The sequence below is a fragment of the Bos javanicus genome, chromosome 12, assembly GCF_032452875.1.
Source record: "Bos javanicus breed banteng chromosome 12, ARS-OSU_banteng_1.0, whole genome shotgun sequence".
Taxonomy (NCBI): domain Eukaryota; kingdom Metazoa; phylum Chordata; class Mammalia; order Artiodactyla; family Bovidae; genus Bos; species Bos javanicus.
Window position 1 is genome coordinate 85,494,823 of NC_083879.1, and position 24,529 is coordinate 85,519,351.

General features: G+C 55.7%; 1 protein-coding gene across 2 annotated transcripts in view; it reads left to right on the forward strand.

The window, feature by feature from the left end:
* COL4A2 (collagen type IV alpha 2 chain) overlaps positions 1–24,529 on the forward strand; it is a 161,197-nt gene that overhangs the window by 109,907 nt on the left and 26,761 nt on the right. For both annotated transcript variants that reach the window (XM_061435368.1, XM_061435367.1), the window contains exons 11-26: positions 1,020–1,055; positions 3,729–3,770; positions 4,563–4,661; positions 7,275–7,310; positions 7,863–7,913; positions 9,043–9,087; positions 11,256–11,309; positions 12,006–12,072; positions 13,410–13,520; positions 13,952–14,101; positions 18,913–19,005; positions 19,259–19,416; positions 22,401–22,473; positions 22,559–22,665; positions 23,666–23,867; positions 24,222–24,281. In XM_061435368.1, coding sequence (XP_061291352.1) covers positions 1,020–1,055; positions 3,729–3,770; positions 4,563–4,661; positions 7,275–7,310; positions 7,863–7,913; positions 9,043–9,087; positions 11,256–11,309; positions 12,006–12,072; positions 13,410–13,520; positions 13,952–14,101; positions 18,913–19,005; positions 19,259–19,416; positions 22,401–22,473; positions 22,559–22,665; positions 23,666–23,867; positions 24,222–24,281 — 1,384 coding nt within the window. The remainder of the gene's footprint in view (positions 1–1,019; positions 1,056–3,728; positions 3,771–4,562; positions 4,662–7,274; positions 7,311–7,862; positions 7,914–9,042; positions 9,088–11,255; positions 11,310–12,005; positions 12,073–13,409; positions 13,521–13,951; positions 14,102–18,912; positions 19,006–19,258; positions 19,417–22,400; positions 22,474–22,558; positions 22,666–23,665; positions 23,868–24,221; positions 24,282–24,529) is intronic.

The window sequence follows — 24,529 nt, forward strand, 5'->3', positions numbered from 1 at the left end:
CACCTTGCCCCGAGATTGAGGCGGCCGTGGACGGGGGCTGTGAGACCCACGGAGAGGCAGTGGACACGTGTGTCTGAGGGCAGGTCCGTCACACCAGCAGCTGGGGTGGGAGTGCTCGTTCGCTTCCCTCAGACCATGGATAATAGTCGCAACAATCGATCACGTCTCTACGGAGCACAGTTCCCCGGGGGCGTGCTGGTCGTTTTCCCCAGCAGCCCTCCAGCCTTGAGATTTGGCCGAAGGGAAGGAGACAGGCTCATGTTTCAAGGTACTCTCAGCCCTTGTACACACACAGCCGCCCGTTTACAGAACGCGGGCCTCGGGGCTGGGGGGTCCCCTGCTTTACACACACAGTTCCGGGAAATAAACAGCTGGGTGCTCCCCGCCTCCCCGAGCTGAGGTGCCGGCCTCCGGGTCTTCACACGAACCACTGAGGCCTCCCACGGCCCCCTGCCCCCCACCTGTTCTACATCAACACGCCTGGCTCTTCTAAGGCACGTGTAAAGCTTCCACCCTCAGTGGCGTTGGCGGGGACTGCTCCGCAGGAGCACGAGGTGATCCTGGCGGGCGGATTCCCAGCCCTGCCGAGGGGCCTGCTGTAGATTAACTCTGTGCGTGCTTGCCTGCCAGCCCAGCGGCGGGAAGTGCGAGATGGTGCCGGGTAGGGGGATGCATGGGAGGCCAGCAGGGGCCGTCTCTGGAGGAATGGGCCCGGGGCCTCGTGGAGGGAGCAGAGCCAGCGTGAGCAGGACCCGGGTCAGGTCAAAAGCCTGAGCTCAGAAAGGCAAACCAGCAGCAGCTGTGCCCGGGCAGCCGCAGACCCTGAGAACCGGGCCCAACCCCCCGTCCTCCGCCCTCCAGCCCCGCGTCCCTGCCGAGATGAATGTGCCAGAAGGCTCTTCGCATCCTCCGCGGTGTGCTGAACACACAGCGGACAGCTTTCCCAGGGCTCCCGGGCAGATGCCATCTGGGTCCTGGGATAAAGGAAACAGCTGACAGATTTCTTTGTGTTTGTGCAGGGACCACCTGGACCCCCTGGACCCAAAGGACAGCCAGTAAGTTACTGGAGACGCGGTGGGTGAGGGAGGGAACCGGGGCCTCGCATGTTTCTGTGTCTCCTTCTTGACCATGGAACTACCTGGCTGACAAGTACGTCGTTTGTCTCATGAGGAGGACTGTATATAGAGTTATAAGACAAGGCTCTAAACTCCAAGAATAAATCCATGCATGAAGTCATTAAGTAAGTGGATGCGTGGAATGACTTCTTGTCTGCAAATCACACAGCATTCCTGTGGCCGCATGAAAGTCCAGCTGGGAATGTGTGATTAGAAATGTACGTCGGGGACAACCCCTGCTTACCCATAACGTGCTCTCTCACGAACAGGGCAAGACAGAGCTGGAGTGGTGCGGGGAGCCGGGGGCCTTCTTCCTACCTGGGTGCAGGTGGGCCCTCCCAGAGCGTGCTGTCAGCCTCTGGGGGTGTATCCAGGGAGCTTCAAGCCAGGCTCTGGCCCAACATTGTCCTCTTTCCATCAGAGAAAGATGATTCAGTGGGCTGCCCCAACACCCTCCTCTTTCAAGCCAGGCTCTGGCCCAACACCCTCCTCTTTCAAGCCAGGCTCTGGCCCAACACCCTCCTCTTTCCATCAGAGAAAGACGGTTCAGTGGGCTGCCCCAACACCCTCCTCTTTCCATCAGAGAAAGACGGTTCAGTGGGCTGCCCCAACACCCTCCTCTTTCCATCAGAGAAAGACGGTTCAGTGGGCTGCCCCAACACCCTCCTCTTTCCATCAGAGAAAGACGGTTCAGTGGGCTGGTGCACCACAAAGTTGGTGGCCTGTCGGGAACGTGGGCAGAATTTGGGTTTGAGGTGACCTGGGGAAGTTAAACAAATGTCCAGGACAAGCCGTAGGAGGCTGGCGAGGGATGTATTTGGTCAAATCCCGACATGAGTCAGAAATACTGGGCTACCGTTAGGAACATTTCAGAACCACTCCATGGCCTGCGTAAAGCCAAGGACGCCTCCCCAGCCCGCCCATTCCCAGGCCTGACCCACAGAAACCCCATCTCCCTGCCGCCTGGAGACCTCAGCTGTCACCACCCCGACCCCAGCTCCCATCATCTCTGACTCAGCTTCCGGCTGCGGCTGGAGCTCGTTAAGGCTTCTGCCCACCCGCCCCCACCCCCCACCCGGCTCCCCGCCGTCCCGCCGCCCAGGGCGGGCTGGGAATGGCCCAGAGCCAAGAGACGCAGATGTAGGATGGGACGGGGAGCCCCAGGGTCGCCTCAGATCCCCACTTGGCTGCAGCACAAACAGCCCCAGGCCTCCAGCAGGTCACTTCCTGGTGCCCTGGACACCGGCTCGCGAGGCAGGGAGATGTCGGGGTCCCAAGCAGATCTCATTCTCATCTGGCCTGGCTGCATTTCTGTGCTTTGATTTCAGCTCCCCAGCCAGGTGGGAAGGAAGCAAAGAGAAAGCAAAAATTAGTGAAAGGCTTTGTTTCTATTTGTGGAAACTCGGGGCATCAGAGGCAGGGGGCTGCGTGGTGTGGAGATTGGGTGGGCCCCACGGGATCCTGCATCTCGGCGGGGACAGGAGCCCCGGGAGGGCAGCAGAGCCGTGGGCAGTCAGGGGACATGGGCCTTCCTGAGCTGCACGTGGTTTGTCCCGTGGCCCACCTGGCGGGCGGTCAGCCCTCCCACCCACGCGTGGACACTCCTCTCATGAAACCGTCAAATACACGCCGGGGCGCCTTCCCGGTCTGCCTCTGAAGCAGAACGGATGATGAAAAGTTTGGCTAAACCCAAAGAACACCATCATTAAGAGAGTTAGGACATCTTCCTGTGAAATTTAGGATTGTTTTACCAAAATGAGAAAGCCTGAGGCAGAGGAGAGTATGAATCACGGTCCTCAGATTGGGATCCCAGGCAGGAAACGGCTATGTTCCGAGCCCAGAGGGGCCAGAACCCAAGGAGACGCTCTGAGACCCGACCTGTAGAGTCAGAAGGCCTGGGATCAGACCTGAGCTCCATGACCTGTTCGCCGTGAGGCTTCGGTCCAAGGAGATGACAGTCTCCCCCTCGGTGATGTCCACACCCTGTGGTCCAGGGGACTGAGGGAGAGTTAGCAGTGAGTTAGCAGGGGCCCTGGACTGTCAAAGCCCAGGGCCGCAAGGAGGGAGTCACTAACAGTCAGCTTCTTGGTCATCAGGATTTGAGCAGTAAAATATACCGGCAATCTGAAGCAAGTTGCAGCGTGTCCCCAGGGGTGACAGAGCAGCTGTTCTTAGCCCAGGTTTTCAGGTTTTGCTTAAAGTGTAAAATACAAATTCCTTAAAAGCAGAGCTTTACTAAAACACTAGTATATCATTTTTATGAACCCACAATTTTTGTCACTTAAGGTTTAGTTTTAGTGAACACTCAAAGCGCAACGTGAGGGGCCACTTCCTGCAACTTGTACAGCGTCTCGATTTGCTCCCGTTCATTTTATGTGATATCTGGACTCAGACTTGCATTACACCGTTTATATACGGAATTAGCAAAAGAAAAGACGTTTCTTTTCCTTTTGTGTTAATTCGCTCCTGGGAGCTGAAGCCAGAATATTAGGAAGGATAGTTGTCCAGTGACGTTGCAAATACACAGATGTTAGATTTCTTTTTCTAAAAAAAGACAATTTCATTTCACTGTGATTATTGACTTTAAACTTACAGAAGCCATCTGTCTTTCAGGGCAACAGAGGACTTGGTTTTTATGGAGAAAAAGGTGAAAAGGTAAAGGAAACTTACTAGATTGAATTAGGAAATACTGACGGCTCATTCTGATGTCTTCGTTTTATGCTGTTATCCTGAGGTGCTCTGCAAATACCCCGTTTGAAAGGAAACAATCATTGTCAAGTGTCAGGTTACCAGACAGGCTCCAGTGGTGGTTAGAATCTGCAAGACAGGGCTCTTCCAGACCCAGGGAATGAATTGCGCCTCTGTCGTCTCCTGCATCGGCAGGTGGATTCTTTATTTCTAGTGCCACCTGGGACGCCCGTTCTGATTTATGTCTTGGGCACCAGTCTTAGAAAGCAGTAGCATAAAACACAGCAGTAACCACCAAAACATTCGGCGCACAGGCCGAATGACTTCTTTGTACAGAAACTCATCATAAGGAGATAATTCCACTGAAGCAAATGCAACCGCAAATTGTGACCAAGCTAAACAGCTTATGTGCCTAAATTCTAAATGATTGTTAATGCAAGTGGAAATCAAGTGATCTTACCTTACTGTTACTTTATTCTATGTGATCTTTTTACGTTTTTAAAACGTTTCACGTTGGGGTACAGCCAATTAGCAGTGTTGTGACTCAGCCGTACATGTACATGCATCCATTCTCCCCAAAACCCCCTGCCATCCAGGCTTATATACGATTTTTATCTTATGATTGTAAACTATTAAAATTGATGTACATGTGATAATACGCAAAGACAGAAACAGCAGTTTGCGGTGGGATCGTGCTTTTTTTCAACCTCGGTCGTGTCCTTCAGTCTAAAGACAATCGCTTTGCTAAACCGTTCACAGGGCGACATGGGACTGCAGGGGCCCGGCGGGATTCCACCGGACAACGGTTACGTCGAGAAGCCCACGCCGGTGTACGAGCTTCTCCCAGAGCAGTATAAGGTAAAGGGGCTGCAGCAAGACTGACGCGCTCCCATTTGAACTAACAGGAGGAGGAGAAAAAGATGTGGCTTTCTTTGGTCTTATTCAAACAGTCACATTCAAAGTGGAAATGCCCTCCCCACCGAATTAGCAAATTACGTGTTTGAAAGCACTGACCACAGTCGCAGGCGTCTCAGTATCATTGCTCATAATCATGATGAATTGGAACCAACACGTGGATCCATTTAAGAATCAGCTCCGTCTTCAGTCTCTAGTGTAGACATAGCCAGTGGTCGCGGCACAGCTCACTGCCAGGACATGGAGCTGTGTGAGCAAAAGAAAGCCTACGTTTTGCTGACATGGAGCGTCCCTGTGGGCTTCTTGGGTCAAAGTCAGATTTCTGACTCTTGTAGTTTCTGTTAATGTTTTGTTTGATTAAAAGCATCCTCTTAGAGTCTAAATAAAAATTAACACCCTTCTCTATCACTCATTCACTCAGACAGACCGTTCACCCGTCCTAAGCCTTCTGGTTCCCTTGTGCTTAATAAAGACCGAAGCACTGACCTGGTAGAATACTGACCTCGTAGGGCGGCAGGGTGGTGGCCGGGCTGAGACGCACCATAAAAGGTCACGGGAGCCAAAGCAAAAATCCCAAACGTAGACCCTGATCCCTGTCTCTCGAGCATCTGTCAAGATGCGGTGTGAATGCCGGGGGACGGACGGGAGAGGGCAGGCTGGACCCCCCCACAGGGGACGTGAGTCTGTGCAGCTGCGGCGTTATGAGTGACTTGACCGCTAACAGAAGCAGCCTGGGCAGCGGCTGCTGCGAGCCCAGAGTGGACGGTCATGTGCCAGCCAGGTTGCGAGCAGGACAGCCCTGGACCACCAGGCAGGACAGGGCCTCCAGGGTCATCGGGGTGGATTCAGGAGGGACTCTGGCTCCTGGGGGGACCTGACCATCAGCAGAGTAGGGCCCCCGTCCAGTGTCAGGACAATAGCCCAGGATGGAGTGAGGCCGGAGCAGGTGCGACCCCGCTGAGATCATTGAGCGGCTGAACCACATTTCCTTGTTCTCTGCAGCTAAGAGGGAATGCTAACAAACAGAGACAGTACTTTGCCAACAAAGGTCCATCTAGTCAAGGCTATGGTTTTTCCTGTGGCCATGTATGGATGTGAGAGTTAGACCATAAAGAAAGCTGAGCACCGAAGAATTGATGCTTTTCAACTGTGGTGTTGGAGAAGACTCTCGATAGTCCCTTGGACTGCAAGGAGATGCAGCCAGTCCATCCTAAAGGAGATCAGTCCTGGGTGTTCATTGGAAGGACTGATGCTGAAGCTGAAACTCCATTACTTTGGCCACCTGATGCAAAGAGTTGACTCATTTGAAAAGACCCTGATGCTGGGAAAGGTTGAGGGCAGGAGGAGAAGGGGGCAAGAGAGGATGAGATGGCTGGATGGCATCACCGACTCAATGGACATGAGTTTGAGTAAATTCCGGGAGTTAGTGATGGACAGGGAGGCCTGGCGTGCTGCAGTCCATGGGGTCGCAAAGAGTCGGACACGACTGAGGGGCTGAACTGGACTGAACTGCAGAGGCGACGGGTCCCAGGGCTGGCCCCGGCCAGCCTGCAGGGGGCAGCCCGGAACTGCAGGATCCTGGGAGCTGTCCTAGGACTGATGGGTGAACGGACCCATCACTGCATTTCCTTCCCCATTTTAGACTGAGAGAAATGGGGGAAATTGATCGTATAAATGACGTCATGGGTGGCTCAGTCGTAAAGAAACCACCTGCCAATGCAGGAGACACGGGTTCGATCCCTGGTGGGGAAAGAGCAGCTAAGCCCGTGCACCACAACCGTTGAGCCACAATCTAGGGCCCGGGGGCTGTGACTACTGAAGCCCACACGCCCTGGAGCCTGTGCTCAGCAACAGGAGAAGCCACCGCAATGAGAAGCCCACACACCACAGCCAGAGAGAAGCCCCCACGCGCCGCAGCCAGAGAGAAGCCCCCACGCGCCGCAGCCAGAGAGAAGCCCCCACGCGCCGCAGCCAGAGAGAAGCCCCCACGCGCCGCAGCCAGAGAAGCCCCCACGCGCCGCAGCTAGAGAGAAACCCATGCAGCAGTGGAGACCCCACGCGGCCAAAAACGAAGACAGAAAATTATTTTGAAAGAAATAAAACTGACGTTGCTTTCCAAAGCCACTCTCGCTCAGGACCTTAACTCGCTCCTGATGAGCCTTGTCCTCAGAGGATTCCCCCCACTCCACTGCCTTATCCTCTTTCACCTGAATGATCTTTCGCTGTTTCATTATCAAATGACAGCCCCTCTGTTATCACTGGGGCTGTCCCCCAGGCACCTGCCCTGCCACTGTGGGCCCTGCAGGAAACTCACAGGCAGAAAAGAGACAGTCTTGAGATCATATCAGAATAACACACAATTTCGTCGATATTGTGAAAATCCAAGAAAATGTGAATTTTGAAGCCAAGAGGTTTAGGGAGTTGTTTGTTACAATCCGTTTATATTCATTGTTTGCAGTCGTATAAAATACTGTGCACCTTATGTCATAAATCCTGATCCATTTTAAATACTATTCGTGAATTAATGAGCATTTCTTGTCTTTCGTATCTTCACAGGGTGAAAAAGGCAGCCAGGGAGAACCAGGGAGAATAGTAAGTCAAGGAATAAAGATGCTTCTTCTTGTGGTTCCCGCATTCTCCGGGGTCCCATCACAATGTTAGACTGTCCGGGGCGTACCAACCCACAGCTCTGGTCTCCAGTCCACGCGTCTGTGGCAGGAAAGGGTGATCGTTTCTCTCAGTTTTTCAGAAAACAGTGTCAGGATGTCTTCTTTCAGCAGAGTCAGCACCGGCTGACCACCCTCTTCTGAAGCTCATAAATGAGCCCAAACCGCTCAGAAGAGCAGTGCGGTGGAGGGCAGGCCCGGGCGGGCTTGTGGCGGCTTCCTGGCCAGGGCCCAGCCGTGTCACCCCTCTGCCTTCCCTCATCTGGGTCCCGCTGCCCCCGAGTCCCCAGTCCTCCCCGTTGCCACTTACCAGGGGACGATGCCCGGTGATGACCATCCCAGCCGACTGCAGACGTCCTAGGAGCACGTCCTGCGTGGAGCTGGAGAGACAGAGGCAGGCTGGCCGCAGCGGGGGCCACTAAGAATGAGCCCCCACAGCAGGCAGACCGTGAAGCGTGGTCTCTCTGTTCTCTCCTAGGGCGTCTCCTTGAAGGGAGAAGAAGGCATCGTGGGCTTCTCGGGACCGCGGGTAAAGCTTCTGCACCTGCTGCTTTGACTTTATTTTCCTTTCCTTGCTTGTTGGAGTACAGTTGATGCCCACGAGCGTGTGTTGTGGATCTACGGTACACTGACTGGCTGACCCCAGAGGCCCTGCTCGGCCTGGTTGTTATGAGGCCCTGGCTCTGTTGCCAGGATCTACAGTACACTGACTGGCTGTCCCCAGAGGCCCTGCTCGGCCTGGTTGTTCTGAGGCCCTGGCTCTGTTGCCAGCGTTGTGCAGCGTGCCCTCGCGGCCTGCTGTCACGTCAGTCTGTGCCCCTGGAGCCCCCAGCCCTCGGTGCACAGCAGCACTGGCCTGAAAATACAGAGGTTTGCCCCCAACCCCAATCCCTGACGCTCACTGTCAGGGTCCTGCCCCTCCGTGGGCTGTCGGCTGCGACCCTGAGCCTGCACTGACTGACACAGCATTACCACCCAGTAACTGGGGGTTTTGAGACCGTGCTCCCCGCTTCAGAGGAGGGACATGAACGGAACTCAGACGCGTTTCTGCTTGTAATAGCCCGAATGACTCCATGGTAACAGAAATGGAGGCTATATCCAACCAAGTCAATTTCTTGCTGCCCCGAGAGTCCAAGAAAAACGTCCCTGGTGGGGCAGATGGGGTGGGGGGGAGTCTTCTCTCGAGGCTCTGGCCCCTGTCGCTCCTGGCCCGAGGGCACACCGCCCTCCACCGGCCCGAGCTCAGTCAGCTGGCCCAGTCCACCCCCCAGTGAGCTGGCAAGGTGGGCAAAGACGGGCTAGAGAAAAAGACAGTGACCTTGGGGCGACGGGCCACAGCCACCCCAAGGACGAGTGTCAGCTCCAAAAATCAGAACGAAGACTGAGAGCACGAGGGTGCGGGGCGCCTTCTGGCTGTACGTTTCGCCTGTGCTGTGTTTATGGGTTTCTCCACGGTTCTTAAGTCACAGCCAGGATGCATGAGGTGAAAACATCACTAAATTGATGCCTCTCCTCCAGGAAGGAGAGGACGTTAGATGGAGTCAGCATTGTCATAGCAAAGGATTTACTGACTTAGCCAGGCAGGTGCCGTGACAGTGCCCAGGAAATGTCGCTGCATGTTCTCAGCTGTCACCGCTTCTGTTTTCTCTTCAATCCAGGGTGCCCCCGGCATCGACAGTGAGAAAGGCTTGCCGGGACAGAAAGTAAGTCTGGGGCGTGAAATGCGATCTAGTCCAGGCCTGAGACACCCTTACAGAGGTCGCATGTGAAGACTGGGGCCTCCCAGAAAAAAACGCCCCCCCTAAAACTTCCCCACGTGTGCAGGAACAGAAATGACGCCTCCCCGATCATCCCTGAGGCGTGGGGCTCGCTCACATGTTCTGTCGTTTGGCAGGCCAGCACGGGGTACCCCCGCCCCAGGCCGCCGGTCACCTCCCCCCGCGCTGGCCGCAGCCCCGGGGCCTCCAGTCTGACCCTTCCTGTGTCACCCCCAGCGTGCTGTAAGAAGGGGCCGGCGTGGTGGCCGACAGTCCGCCCGCATCTCCATCTGTGATCGCTCACGTTTTCACTGGCCTTCAGGGACGACCCAGTTTGTTGTCTTTATCCCGGGTTCCGCAGAAGGAGTTTCAGTCCCCTTTGTAGGAAGCAAACATTCGGTGAGAAATGCGTTTTGCATCTGGATCAGGCGTAGGGCTGCCTGAATGCTGGATCTTACGAGAGAGAAGACGCATAAATAGGTCTTTTTAGTGACGATTTCTTTGTTTTCACCCTTCGCTGTCTTCACTCAGGCACAGAGTACATGCCCCCCCGCCCGCCGCAGACCCCTGGGCCCGTGGGCCGGTGCCCATCAGACCAGGGCTCCACAGGAAGGGCGTGTGCTCACATGCCTGCAGTTTAGCCAGGGAGAGGGAGCATCCCTGCACTGTTCTCCACACGTGTCTTCCACCCAGCGCTCCTCGGGGGTTCCACGTCCACACGGGCAGCATCATTTGAGCGGCTGGCTGTGTCTCGCTGGACACGACTCGGTCAGCATGCCTGGTCACCGACTCCACGGTCGCTCCAGGCTCCATCCAGGCTCTGGCCCGTGTCATGGGGCAGTCACTAGGCAGGTGGTCACTTTTAATATCAGAGAAGTTTGCCTTCGCTTTCCAGTCTTCACTTAGTATGAAAGAGAGTCCGTCTAAACCAGAGGCCCAACATAAAATACCGAATTAAGCCAATCTTAGTTCATTCTAAACAAAGTAACTTTCAGCATGCATGCTCCTGGATTTCAAAATATCCTGTAAGGTAATCAAATAATGCACATTTTTATCCCATTGGCATTCTGATTTTAGGGGGCCTTAGTATATATATTCTTTTGCAAGAAGGAATAAATTTCTAGATTTTTTTTTTAAGCTTTAAATACCTATCCAGATACGATGCAGCCCATATGGGTAAACCTTACCTTTCAATAAGTATTCAAGGGAATTAAAATGCGATCATTACAATTAGAGATTTTTTAAGTCAAGAGCAAAAGCTTCTAAATGAAGAGGCTTCATGCTTCTAGTTGGCATTAACTAAAAATTTTCAGAACCCACCTTGGGAGCTGGTTTTAATAAGTGGATCAGGTTGCCAACACTCTACCCCACTGGTCAGTCTTGAAGTCCCAACATCAGGGCAGTTACTGTGTGTGACTCAGCAGGAAGGACTCAGGACCCTCCAAGAAACTCAAAAGGCAGACCTGAGCCTAAGGAGGCCCAAGACCTAACAGCCACAAGAGTCCAGAGCCCGCCGGGGGCCAGGAGCCCCTGGGCCCAGCTCCAGGAGGATGGAGGCCCAAGACCTAACAGCCACTAGCCGTCCAGAGCCCGCCGGGGGGCCAGGAGCCCCTGGGCCCAGCTCCAGGAGGATGGAGTGGACCAGTCCACCACGTGGGGTGTTCACACCCAGATGACCGTTTCCTCAACAGCCACAGGAAAGGGAACTGAAAAGGTAGAAAGGAGGAGAAGCAAGCAAGCTGAGACCTCCCAGCCAAACGCCATGGTTTGACTTTTATTGAATCCTGATTGAAGCAAAGCAACTTTAAAAAGACACGTTTGAAACTAAAGTCAGGGAAAATTGAATGCCAAGGGCGTAGAAGGTGATTTTAACCAATTATTGTTGATTTTACTGGACTCCCCTGGTGGTTCAGATGGTGAAGAACCTGCCTGCAATGCAGGAAACCCAGTTTCGATCCCTGGGTCGGGAAGATCCCCTGGAGAAAGGGAAAGGCTACAGACTCCAGTGTTCTTGCCTGGAGAATCCCAGGGACAGTTGATTTTGTTAGCTACAATACACTGGTCATGCCTTTATATTTTAGAGATAAAATAAGCACCAAGCATCTTTCCTGCAGGGAAGCAGAGGACTGGATGGGTACCAAGGCCCTGACGGATTGCCAGGACCCAAGGTGGGCTCAGGTCTCCTCTGGGGGGCAGGGGGCAGCTTTCACTTCCTTCCTCCGGGTGGTGGTCTGATCACCTCCTGTCCACCCTCATCGGAGAAGGGGGGAGGGGGCTGAGAGAGGCGGACATAGTAACGAGAGGGTGGGGGCCCCTGGTTCCCATGAATAATTCCATGGGCGGGCAGGGGGTGTTGAGGACTCGGGCCACAGCTGCTCCAGCTGTCAGGGGACCTAGCAAGGTAGGGGGCACACCCCACCAGGCAGGGAACCGCTGATGAGGACAGAGGGCTCGCAGCCAGGCCTTCTGGGGCAGGCGAGGCTCAGAGACATCTAGGCGGCTCGTGGAATCTGGGTCTCACCATCCAGATGGTGTTAGATCGGGCATGGGCACACACCCCCGGCTCACCCTCACGGGCGATCCGATGGCGCCATCGACGCGGAGGAGTCTGCCCGGAGGCAGGCGGTCCCCTGGCCACTCCTGGTGTCTGACAGGGGTCTCAGGGTGAGAGGGACCCTGCCCGCTCCATCCTATGCCGGCGTGTCTGGCTGGCAGCCGGGAGGCTGGACTGACCAGCGTGGGCGTGGAGCGTGGGCGACATCCCCGCCCGGCTCGTCGTCCTCTCGGATCTGGAAGCAGCCTTCGGGTGCAGAGCTCCGAGAGGCCAACTAACCTTCTCTCGTTTCCCTGTCTTCCTTCTCCAGGGAGAAAGGGGCGACCCAGGCCCCCCCGGCCCCCTGGTCTACTCCCAGTATCCTTCCGTGGCCAAAGGTCTGTGCCGCTCATTCTTCGCGCTCAGGTCTCGTGGGCTTTGTCGTCTGTTGTGGGCTCAGAGCCGTGAGCTCAGGGGAAAGCCTTTTTAAGCAAAACAGGGGAAGTGCTGTTCAGCACTTAACCTCGGAGAACCTGTCTCGTGAACGCTCCCTCCCTGTGGGATAAGAGGAGTGTCACGGAGCGCCCCCCGCTTTCCTCCACCAGGAAAGGCTTTCGTTCAGGCCTACCTCGTGTGGGCTCCCGCCCTGCCACCTGCAGCAGCACCGCGGAAGCCCAGCCTAGTGCCCGCCGGGCCTCCGTGGGCGCTGCCCAGCACCTTCCCTGGTTTCTGCTCCAGCTCTGGGTGCGCCCGCTCTGAGCCTTCCGTCTGGCTGACGTGCCCCTTGGACGTCCTTCCCTGACCCTCCTCCACTGTCCCCTGCCCCCTGGACGTCCTTCCCTGACCCTCCTCCACTGTCCCCTGCCCCCTGGACGTCCTTCCCTGACCCTCCTCCACTGTCCCCTGCCCGCTGGACGTCCTTCCCTGACCCTCCTCCACTGTCCCCTGCCCCCTGGACGTCCTTCCCTGACCCCTCCTCCGCCGTCTCCTGCCCCCTGGACGTCCTTCCCTGACCCTCCTCCACTGTCCCTTGCCTGCACCAGCTGTTAGGTCACCTTCTCTGAAGCCTGGCGCCTCTGCCCTCTGACACGGCGGCTGTAATACTATCCAGGCGCACGCTTCTACGGGAATCGAATGTCGGTCAAGCGTGTAGCACTGAGCCCACACACTCACAAGCTCAGAAATACTGTCCACTATTATTTTCATTCTCCGTGGTCCCTCGAAGTCAAATTTTCACCCCAAATAACCCTCCCGTCCTTTGATACCTCCCTATATGGTTTTGGTATTCTGGGCCTGTCTCGTTTTATAATATTTGTAGGAATTTTGTATCGACCCTGTTTGGGCTTCCTGGGTGGCTTAGTGATGAAGAATCTGCCTGTCAATGCAGGAGACATGGGTTCCATCCCTGGGTCGGGAAGACCCCCTGGAGGAGGAAATGGCAACCCACTCCAGGATGCTTGCCTGGAGAATCCCCTGGACAGAGGAGCCTGGCGGGCTGCAGTCCATGGGTTGCACAGAGTCAGATGTGACTGAGCGACTAAACTGCAACATCAGCCTTATCTAATTAAGAATGAGCTCCCTGAAGGCAGGGCCACCATAGATGGAACATTTGGACCCTGCGTGCCTCATGCGATGGACAGGGCATCAGTCCGTATACCTCCGACGAGAGTGTGAACATCTGCCCCGAGGCCTGGACAGCGGTCCTTTCATCGTGGGGTGTCTGTCTCGGTTCCAGGTGTCAGAGGTGAGCCGGGATCCCCAGGAGCCCCCGGGGAGCCAGGAGACCGCGGGGTGCCAGGAGACCCCGGCCTGCCAGGCCGGCCGGGCACAACCATCGGAGACGAAGGTACTGAGCTTCCGCGGCCTCGAAGCTAAGACGTGCGCGCGGGTCTCCCGCGAGCCCCGCCCCTCGCCGGCGCTCTGTCCCTTCAGCGGGCCCGAGCGTGCCTACGTCTCAACTGCGTTTCGATGTGGTCACAGAGCTGCTGTGTCCTAACTAAGCTAGACGTGCTGCTGACGGTAACGCGCGTGGTTCTGTCTGTCGCTGGCTGGGAGGAGCGCATCCGCCCAAGCGTTGTAACAGCTCTCCGGCTGTCCTCTGGGGGCGGGCAGAGGGGCTTTTTAAAGTGGAACGGTGCTGATGAAATATCCAGCGGCATCGCCCTCTAGGTCGCTGGCTGGACCGTAAGCCACGGGTCCAGGGTGGTCTCGGGGCACAGCAGCGCCATGGCTGAATCCCAGGGGTTAACAAGGCTGTGTTCACTGTTGGGTTTTCAGATGAGAAGAGAGGCTTGCCGGGCGAAATGGGACCCAAAGGCTTCACAGGAGAACAGGGTTTCCCCGCGCTGTACCCCGGCCCACCAGGGACTGATGGGCAGCCAGGGCTCCGCGGTCCCCCCGGGCTCCCAGGACCGCCCGGCCCAGACGGTAAGTGGAGGGAAACTCAAGGGTGGGGCATGCCGGTCCGGACAAAGGGGCCTGGTCGCAGCCGCATTCTCACTTGGGTTTTTCTGCTAAATAATTCTGTGGACGAGGCGGCGGGTGGTGGGCGAGGAGGTGGCAGGCCATCCGGGGCAGACGGGAAGGGCCCACCGTGACCGCCCCCTGCCCTGGACTGACCATCCGGGGTGCAGACGGGAAGGGCCCACTGTGACCACCCCCTACCCTGAGCTGACCATCGCAGGGCAGATGGGAAGGGCCCGCCATGACTGCCCCATGCCCTGGGCTGACCATCGCAGGGCAGATGGGAAGGGCCCACCGTGACCACCCCCTACCCTGGGCTGACCCCCGCAGGGCAGACGGGAAGGGCCCGCTGTGACCGCCCTCTGCCCTGGACTGACCATCCGGGGTGCAGACGGGAAGGGCCCACTGTGACTGACCGCTGTGACCGCCCCTGCCCTGGACTGACCATCCGGGGTGCAGATGGGAAGGGCCCACCGTGACCCCCGCTGGCCTGTGACCGCCCTCTGCCCTGGACTGACCATCCGGGGTGCAGACGGGAAGGGCCCACTGTGACCGCCCCCTGCCCTGGACTGACCATCCGGGGTGCAGATGGGAAGGGCCCACCGTGACCACCCCCTACCCTGGGCTGACCCCCACAGGGCAGACGGGAAGGGCCCACCGTGACCACCCCCTACCCTGGGCTGACCCCCGCAGGGCAGACGGGAAGGGCCCACTGTGACCGCCCTCTGCCCTGGACTGACCATCCGGGGTGCAGATGGGAAGGGCCCACCGTGACCACCCCCTACCCTGGGCTGACCCCCGCAGGGCAGACGGGAAGGGCCCGCTGTGACCGCCCTCTGCCCTGGACTGACCATCCGGGGTGCAGACGGGAAGGGCCCACTGTGACCGCCCCCTGCCCTGGACTGACCATCCGGGGTGCAGATGGGAAGGGCCCACCGTGACCACCCCCTACCCTGGGCTGACCCCCACAGGGCAGACGGGAAGGGCCCACCGTGACCGCCCCCTACCCTGGGCTGACCATCCGGGGTGCAGACGGGAAGGGCCCACTGTGACCGCCCCCTGCCCTGGACTGACCATCTGGGGTGCAGACGGGAAGGGCCCACCGTGACCGCCCCCTGCCCTGGGCTGACCCCCGCAGGGCAGACGGGAAGGGCCCGCTGTGACCGTCCCCTGCCCTGGGCTGACCATCCGGGGTGCAGACGGGAAGGGCCCGCTGTGACCGCCCCCTGCCCTGGACTGACCATCCAGGGTGCAGACGGGAAGGGCCCGCTGTGACCGCCCCCTGCCCTGGGCTGACCCCGCGGGGCAGACTTGAGGCTCTGCCTTCCGGGCCCCCTCGAGCCGGAGCCACTGCTGAACAGGCGGCAACGCTTGACGCCAGGAGTGGCTGTAGCACCCGCGGTGGGACACAGCAGCCCGGGGGCCCAGACAGACGATCCGAGTCCTCAGACTGGACAAGCACGGTGTCTGGACCCCAGTGCTGTCGGGCCTGGGGTCCCAAAGAGTCAGACACTGCTGAGCGGCTGCGCACAGCACAGCAGTGTGTGTGTGGGTCCAGCTAAAAGGGAGATTCAGAGACGAGGCTTTTGTCAGTGTCTTTGCTGTCTCTTGAGAAGAAAAACTTTCGGAGGCGGGAGAAGCGCATTGGTACCTGCTCCTCTGAGGAGAGAAGGCAGCAGTTACTTCTCTGGCTCCAGTTGTCTTCTCAGTTACTCTGGCTCTCTGTTCCCAATTTCCCTTTAACTGCAAAAATCAGATTCTTATATTGTTTTGAAAAATTTCAGTAGAGATATTTCCCTGGAACTTGCCAAGTGGTTTGAGCAGTGCAATCACTACTATTTTTTCTTATCCTGACAGTAATGTTTAGTCCTGTGCCACCTGTGATGATGGCTAAGTTTCTCTGAGTCACATTTCCTGAGTCAATGGTCTGTTGCTTTTTCCCTTTTTTTGGCAACAGAACATGATGTATTAAAAATAAAAGCATACAGATATGCCTCTTTAGAAGATGGTGATTGAAGGCTAGCCTTGCCATCCTTCCTGTAACTAAATTCCATTTCGATAAAGACACAAACGCATACCATCTGGCTTCATAAATCTTACTTAGTAAATCTACAACTTACTCAGAAGTCATCTGTAAACACGTGAACTAATCTCTGGTCCATATGGTTAACTGAAAAAAGAATTTATAAAATAGATGAACTGGTGTCTGATAGATTTATCAACTTAAAAATTTAAGAGCACACAACTTAAGTTCTCCTTGAAGTATTCATTTTACCCCATGAGACACATTGTTCCCAAATCACTTTTTAGAAGCAATCTCTTGTACAAAAAGTAGTCAAGCATAATGGCCTTTTAAAATAGTTTTGTGAACAGTCGTAATTTAACATTGATAATCTTGAGTCCTACAGTGCTCTCCGGCCTTCCCCCTGGAACAAAATCATTGGATTCTTTTCCTGTTATCTGCATTTCATCCGGTTTTCTGTGTTGCTACTGATGGAAACCAGAATTTTTAGTCTTTCGCGGTTCCAGCAAAAGCGAACCATGAAGACAGTTTCTTTCTGAATGAGCGTCTGCTTACCCCCAGCTCCAGCTCGGTTAACCAGGATGACTGTTGGCAGAGTTCCACTCTGCTCTAGAATAAGTCGGGATACGGCCAGGCTTCTTACGGCCACTTCGGGAAAATCGTGTCGGAAAGATCACAGGGGCTCACTGCTGTTCTTTAGGACTCGCTTGCAATTATTAATTTAATTAATATATCAGATGGAGAAAAGGCAGTGTAGGAAGGAGGGAGGGAGGGAGGTGCGCCTTCAGAGAGCCCCGAAGTGTCTTTTCTGGCTAGACTTGCAAACAGTGTCAAGAACACCCACAGTGTCTTTGTCTCAGATTTTAAAAGCCAGCACCCCTGAAGTATCCATGGTTAAATACCTCCCTGTAATACTAGCTTCTCCTAACTCATCAGGAGAACTTGGAGACATAGCACAAAGCCCTCAGTCCACCACCAGGCTGACAAGCTCTTGAGCCGGTCCCCAGTGCCCATGGAGCCTATGCTGGGTACCGTTTGCTCCATCAGAGCCCCCCGGCCGGCACCCCCTCCACACACTGCTCCCTGGCTCGCTCTCTCCCCTTCCTTCTGGGGCTCCTTCGCTGGGCCCTCCTTCTTCCCCTCCACCATCCCGTGGAGGATGGAATTCCTTGCCGGTATCTCTCCACCCAGCAGACTCCTGCTGTGACAGGAGTTTAACACCATGATGTACCAGCTGTCCCCAACTGCGTCCCCGTTGCCAGAATCTTGGCTCCCTGTCCACAATGCCAAATAGAAACACAGAGACAGTTTGGAGGAAATAGAAAAGAGTGCCTTGTTATTTTTGCCAGGCAAAGGGGAAACACAGCAGGCTAGTGCCTTGAGAACCGTGCCCCCCTTTCTCAAGAATAGGGAGAGGTTTTATAGCCTCTTGGAGGTCTTGCATTTTTTTTTTCTGCGAAGTTTCAAAATGGCCACAGCTGGCATCGGGCAACTCAGGAACCGGGTCCAGTGTCCCTGAAGCTATCGGCCCCGGACCTTCCCTCTGAAATGCAGAATGCCAGGAGAAGACTTGTGGAGTGTGGAGCAGGGGGTGCCTCGTGCAGAGTGTCGTCTGTGTGGAGTCACAGGGTGCTTAGCCTCGAGAAGGACAGGCCAGCTCCCAGTGTTTGTGAGCAGTAAGAGCTGACGAGCAACCACGGCTGTCTAAGTCCTGCCGGCCTGTTGGGCTGGCACTCGCCATGGCTGTCCGTGCATTTCGATTCTGCTGCCACAGCCGGAGCCTAGTCCTGTACGCTGAGCAGCAAACTCCTCCCGGCGGTTAACTGGACACCTTGCCACTGCTGCGTGTCTCACGGGCATCTCCAGCTTCCTGAGTCCTCAGCGGGACTCAGGGTCTCCCCTCTCCAGCCCCCCTCCCCCACCAGCCCAGCCAGCACGGTCCTGCGCTGGGGCCTCGCCCGTCTCCACCCACGCGGGACCTCGAGCCAGACCTTGGGCGCCAGCACCTGCCGTGGTGCTTCTCGGGAGTGTACAACCTCGTTCCCACCACGAGAGGGCGCTCCGCTCGAGAGGGACGCGGAGCGTTTCTGGGCTTTAGCGTCTATTTCTCAACACGGTAGCTCAGATGTCCTCGCTTGGAACGGTCAGAGCCCTGCAGACGGGCCGGACGCCTGAAGGGTCCCCATCCTAGTGAGGGGGGAAGCTGGGCAGGGGATGGATCACAGGGTATCCTCACGGTTACACGTGTGCGTGTGTGCACGTGTGTGCACCCGGAGCGGAAGCCCCTGGGGCCTGCAGAGAGGGGCGTGTCTAGGTGCAGCCGTTCCAGGCGGGGCAGAGCAGGGAAGAGCTCCCCTTCACGCCCTTCGTGGCTTGGTTTTGCTCTGGGTTTTTGTCTCTCTGGGAACCCGAGGTCATGGTGACCCCAAGTCTTCAACGCCTAAGTAAAATACATGATTAAAAACAATCGAAACTCTTCTTTGGACTCAGCTTTTCTGAAAAGTAAAGATGTCTATTCCAAGACTTTAATGGGAAAACTGAAATCACAGGTGTTCACATGTCTTTCCAACCCTGGAAGCAGTGGCCACAGAAAGGAAGTCTCCGTGTCTTTCTGAGAGCGTTTGGGCTGGAGCTGGGCAGGGGCGGGGATTCGGCGTCTGTTGGGAGACACGGCTGTAAACCTTCCCTCGCAGGAAGCAGACGGCGGGCCCCGGGCTGAGCTGACATACCGTTTTTGTGGGTCTTCCCTCAGGTTTTCTGTTCGGCCTGAAAGGAGAAAAAGGAAGTGGGGGCTTCCCTGGCTCCTCCGGGTTCCCAGGGGCTCGTGGACAGAAAGGATGGAAAGGTGAGGCTGGCTGGGGGTGAGGGGCAGGGCGCCGCTTGGCCCTCCTGCGACAGCCCACCCTCCGCTGGTTCTGAGATGACAATAAGACCCCCAGCCCAGGGGTGAGAGCACCAGAGTGGGCACGTCCTCCCAGTGCGGTCCTCCCAGCCCAGCCCCTGCCTGCCGTGCCCTGCTGCCCCCTGCAGAGCCACAGGAGGGTTGTACTGCGTGTCGCGGATAAACAGCACGGCACCCCATCTCCCCCACATTGCAGGTGACGCCGGCGACTGTAAATGTGCAGATCAGTTCATCAGGGGTCCGCCAGGGCTGCCAGGACCCAAGGGCTTTGCAGGTGCCAACGGGCAGCCTGGCAGTAAAGGCAGCCAAGGAGACCCCGGCCAGCACGGCGTCCCCGGGTTCGCCGGGTTCAAGGTGAGAGACCAGTTCTACCAGGAAACCGACGGGACGACCTTGACACCTGACCCCACGTCCCCCCGCCCAGCTTTCATTTACTGAATCATACACGTTAGACCAGCAGCACTTATGCACCCAGGGCGCCATTCAAAAAAAGCTGCATGTTCCCGGAGACACTTAAACCTTTTCCTGGTGGGAACGTGAAGTGGGGCAGCCGTTGTGGAAAACAGCGTGATGCTTCCTCAAAAAGTCAAACATAGAGGTGTCGCGTGACCCGGAAAGTCCCCTCCTAAGTACAGACCCAGGAGGCCGACAGCACGTGTCCACACAGAAACCTGCACTTTAGCGTTCATTGCGGTGTTCGCGCACCGGCCCCAGTGCCCAGAAGTGCTAAACGGACAGTCCAGACATAGCGTCCCCACCAGATGCGACGTCATTCATGCAACCAGAGGAGTGAAGTGCTGACACGTGCCACAGTGGGGCGCCCTCAGAGACACCACGCTACGTGCATTAAGGCAGACGCCGTAGAACAGGTATCATACGATACCATTCCTATGAAGTGTCCAGAGCAGGGCTCTCCAGACAGAAAGTAGGTTGGTGGCTGCCAGGGGTTGGAAGGATGGAGAATGGGAGTGACTGATTCTTCTTGGGGTGATGAAAATGGTCTCGAATTAGATAAAAGTGATAGTTGCAGAACTTTGTGAAAATACTAAAAAAGAAAAGAAACCCACCCTGAATTGTATGCTTTAAATCTTATGAGAGTTATATCAAACAAAGAAACCCGTCTGTACTTCAGATTTAGTGTTTTATGAAGGCTCCCTTCACTCCATAAAAACTGAGACGCCCAAGTAAATCATGAATGTACTTTGGATGAATGTGTGGAATTCTCTGCCTGTGGATTCCAGCTAAGTGGGCCTCATTTCACACCCTAAGAAAAGATGGTCCAGAGTAGGTCTTTCTTTGTGGCAGGTTTGAACTTGTGATTTCAAAGCAAATTTCAGGGGGAGACAAACTATTATTATTATTATTTTACTTAAAAAGAGAACTGCTGGACATTTATACAGTGCGAAGTCTAGCATTTTGCATATTCAGCAGTAGAGGAATGTTTGCTCAGGACCCCCGGTCACGCTGGCCAGACGCAGGCAGCGGCCACGCTGTCGAGACGCAGGCGGCGTGCAGCCCCCCAAGCTGCGGGTGCAGAGGGTCATTGCTCAAACTGCTTCGCGCTGAGGGAGCTTTGCGGGTGAAAATGAGGTCTAAAGCCCCTCTCTGCTCCCTTTCTGGGACTTCCCAGAAAACAAATGCTTTCATCCAACTGGACACATTAGGTGCTCCATTTCCTGCTAGTTTAAAAATGGCATCATCTCCGAATCCTGGCTAAGCGCGTAGAAGTTGCTCAAGAATTCAGAAAAAGCGTGCGTGGTGCGAGTCCGCACTGAGTAATGGCCGAATGGGTGGGACGTTCGAGTCTTTGTATAGTGATGGAGCATTTTACGCACATGGAGCGTCTAGACCCTCCAGGAGTGTGTGCTCTGCGCAGCCGCGTTGCACACACACCCACAGCGCCTGCGTGCACACGGCTCAGACTTTGTGTTTTGTTGTTGTTCAGTCACTAACTCGCGTTCGGCTTTTTGCAACCCCGTGGACTGTAGCCCACCAAGCTCCTCTGTCCATGGGATTCTCCAGGCAAGAGTACTGGAATGGGTTGCCATTCCCTTCTCCAGGGGATCTTCCCCACCCAGGGAATGAAGCCGCATCTCCTGCATCAGCAGGCGGATTCTTTACCACTGAGCCACAGCTTGCGTTTGATTGTATGCTTATGTATCTGTGGCAGGAAAGCCTCAGACAGGTTTTTTTGTGGTTTAATAACTATACTGATAGGATCTGCAAGAATGCCTCAAATATGGAAGTCGGTTAGTAAATGAACCCATGTGTCCATCCACTTGCCCAACACCTCCTAGTCACGCCCTGCAAAAGTGGGAGACTTTGTTCTAAATACAGAGAGAATGTCACCCTTTCCTGCAAAGAACAAAATCGATAAATCAAGTATCTGTGGGCTTTTTAAGGAGAAAAGAACATTTCATTTGAAACATTCCATTTAATTAAACCAACACTTAAAGCTCCCATATTCTTGCAAATACCAGCAACCAAGAGTTGCCCCAAACTAGCATATCGTGCACATTAAAATGCATCCTGGCACTTCCCTGGTGGTCAAGTAGCTGAGACTCTGCAGTCCCAGTGCAGGGGGCCAAGGTTCCATCCCTGGTCAGGGAACTAGATCCCACGTGCCACAGCTAAGAGTTCTGGCGTGCTGAAACTAACTAATAATTTTTTTAATGCATCCTGAAACCTTCATCTTCTCGTTTCTGCTCACTGAAAGACCTAAACTAGATTTTACAGCTTAAAATGTGAATGTCCCCCACTCGAGTTGTCTCTAAAGTATGATTTTTTTTTCCCACCTTGATTTGGTCAGGAAGACAAGCTATAGAATAAATACTCTTATTGCTCAATACTGAACGATCACAAACATCCATCGTTCATACCTGGCGGCTTACTATTTGTCCAGATTCTACAAAATCGTAGTTGAGTTAGCAGCCTTGAAGTCGTGGTAGAGGATCGCTTCTCCAAAGTTAAAGAGTTTGCGGACGGCGTTTCTGCGTCCCTGGGCTGGGCTCTGAGAGTCTGCCTTCCTGACAAGCTCCCGCGGAGGCCGGGGCTGCCCACCTGCAGACCACACGCTGAGCGGCAAGGTTCTTACTTTCTGCATCCAGCCATGTGTGACTACGTCCCTTAAGTTTTAGCTACTTAAAATTTTACAGTCAGCATCTGAGTTCCACCGGCCCCGTTCAAGTGGCCATTGGTGGTTGGTGGCCGTGGCACGGGGCAGTCCGGACAGAAGTATCTGGCTCTGGGCTTGATGCCAGGAATGAGCAGGAATCGTTGTCTTCTCGGAGGCCCTGACCAGGGTGGAGAAAGAAGGAACTGTGTGTCTGTTTCCATAGGGAGCCCCTGGTAACGTCGGTCCCCCCGGGCCCAAAGGAATGAAGGGAGACTCCAGGACCATCACCACCAAAGGTGAGTCTCTGTGGGCGGCAGGTCTAAGGCCGTTCGCCCTCCGCTCGCCCTGGAAGGGTAGACTCACGCCGTGCTCCTCCCCCAGGTGAGCGGGGCCAGCCAGGCGTCCCAGGCGTGCCAGGGCTGAAAGGTAGCGACGGCATCCCAGGACCACCCGGGCTCGATGGGTTCCACGGACTCCCAGGCCCTCCCGTGAGTACCTCGGGGGGTGCGGGGAGCGGAGAGGGGGCTCAGCCCTCACCCTCGTCAGCCACGTTCTCACACACCTGAGCGTCGGAGGTACTCACCAGCACGACATCCTCCCAGCTCAACCGGTCCTCTTTTGATGAGCAGGAATCATAGTTTTTAAGGAAACAGTGATTAGGGTTGGAGCCAAGCCCAGAGTGAACATTTGAAAGAAAAAGCAGAAATAAACATTCCTCCTGCCATAATGTATCATGAGAGACCCGCCCCCTCTGCCAGCTGAAGATTCCTAGATGGAGGGGGGAACACTTTTTCCAGGATTGCTTGTAAAACACACAACTTCGCTTTTGCAACACACGCACACCCGTGTTGCAAGAGAGTGTGTGTGATAGAGGCAGAGCCCCCAGCCTCGTTTCTGCGGGAAGACGGAGGGCAGACAGCGAGGGGTGGGTGGCCGCGGACACCAGAGTCCTCCTCCCTGCTCTGAGCTCATCCCAGCCCGAGGAGCGGAGTGAACTGGACATGGGGGAGCTCTCTGCCTCCCGCTTCCGCTCTCCTGGTCCCACCATCTCTCGTTATCCTAACAAGCTCGCTGCTCTTTCTCATCCAAAGACTTCCTCCCGTTTACCACTGCACTGCCCCTTGGGAATAGGAGACCGGTAACAGGTGCTAAGTCCTAAAGATAAACTAACATGTTCCTGCCCTGTTTAGCCAGATATCTGCCTAAGTGCTCTCTCAAAGAAATTCCTCCTGAGAATGAAGGTCCAAGCAGAGCTTGGAAAAGAAAAGTACTCAGATTCCCATCCTCTAGAGTCTTGTTCATGGCTGTTGGGACATCTGTCCTTTATTTCTGTGACCTGGCCAGACCGTGACTGGGGTTCTGTTCATCCCTGCTGTCTTCTGCCCCACGTCCATAACGCGGAATTTGGGCATCGAGGCAGCGAGCCTGGCAAGATGGCTGTCTTTGGTGCTTCCATGTGTTGTAAGAAATGCTCTGCATTTCTCACAGGGCGATGGCATCAAAGGCCCCAGAGGGGACACAGGCCAACCAGGAGCCCCCGGCACGAAGGGCCTTCCAGGGGAGAGGGGCCCCCCAGGACTGGGCCTGCCAGGCCCCAAAGGCGAGCGCGGCTTCCCCGGCGATGCTGGATTGCCCGGACCACCAGGCTTCCCAGGGCCTCCCGGCCTCCCCGGCTCTCCAGGACAGATCGGTACGAGGGCCCAGGCTCGCCTCTTGCACAGTTGTGAGACACTCTGCTTCTGCCCCTGCCGCTCTTCTCCAGCGTGTGTGGGCGGGGGGTGCAGGGGGTCACACGAGGCGCTTGCTGCTGCATCGATTCTCAGCACACACGTGCGCCACCGGCCGTGGGGTCTTCCAGACCCAGTGCCGGCCACACCCGTGCTGGACGCACAGCGGCTGAGCACTGAAGTTCAGAGACGGGCCTCCAGTGCCCCGCCCACCCCAGCCTTCCCACCACCACGCACCCACATGCACACGCGTGCACACACAGATACTCTCCACTGTTGCACAATCGCCTCACCCTGTCGCTACGTCTCTCTCCCAGATTGTGACTCGGGTGTGAAAAGACCCATCGGAGCAGACGGACAGGAGACCATCCAGCCAGGTACTGTCACGACAGGACCCCTAGAAACTGTTTATAGAGTTTGTGCTCATGGAGAACGGCCGGGGGTCCCGCCGGGGGCACGGAGCCACCGACAGGGTAGAAACATGTGCTGACTCGCCTTAGAACCCAGGGCAGGGCCGGGGATGACCACCTGTCACCAAGTTGCCCCTACAGTATGAAGCCTCTGTTCACAGGGTCGGTAAGACTCAACGGATAAATAAGTGCTTTCTCACCCAGGACGTGTGTCT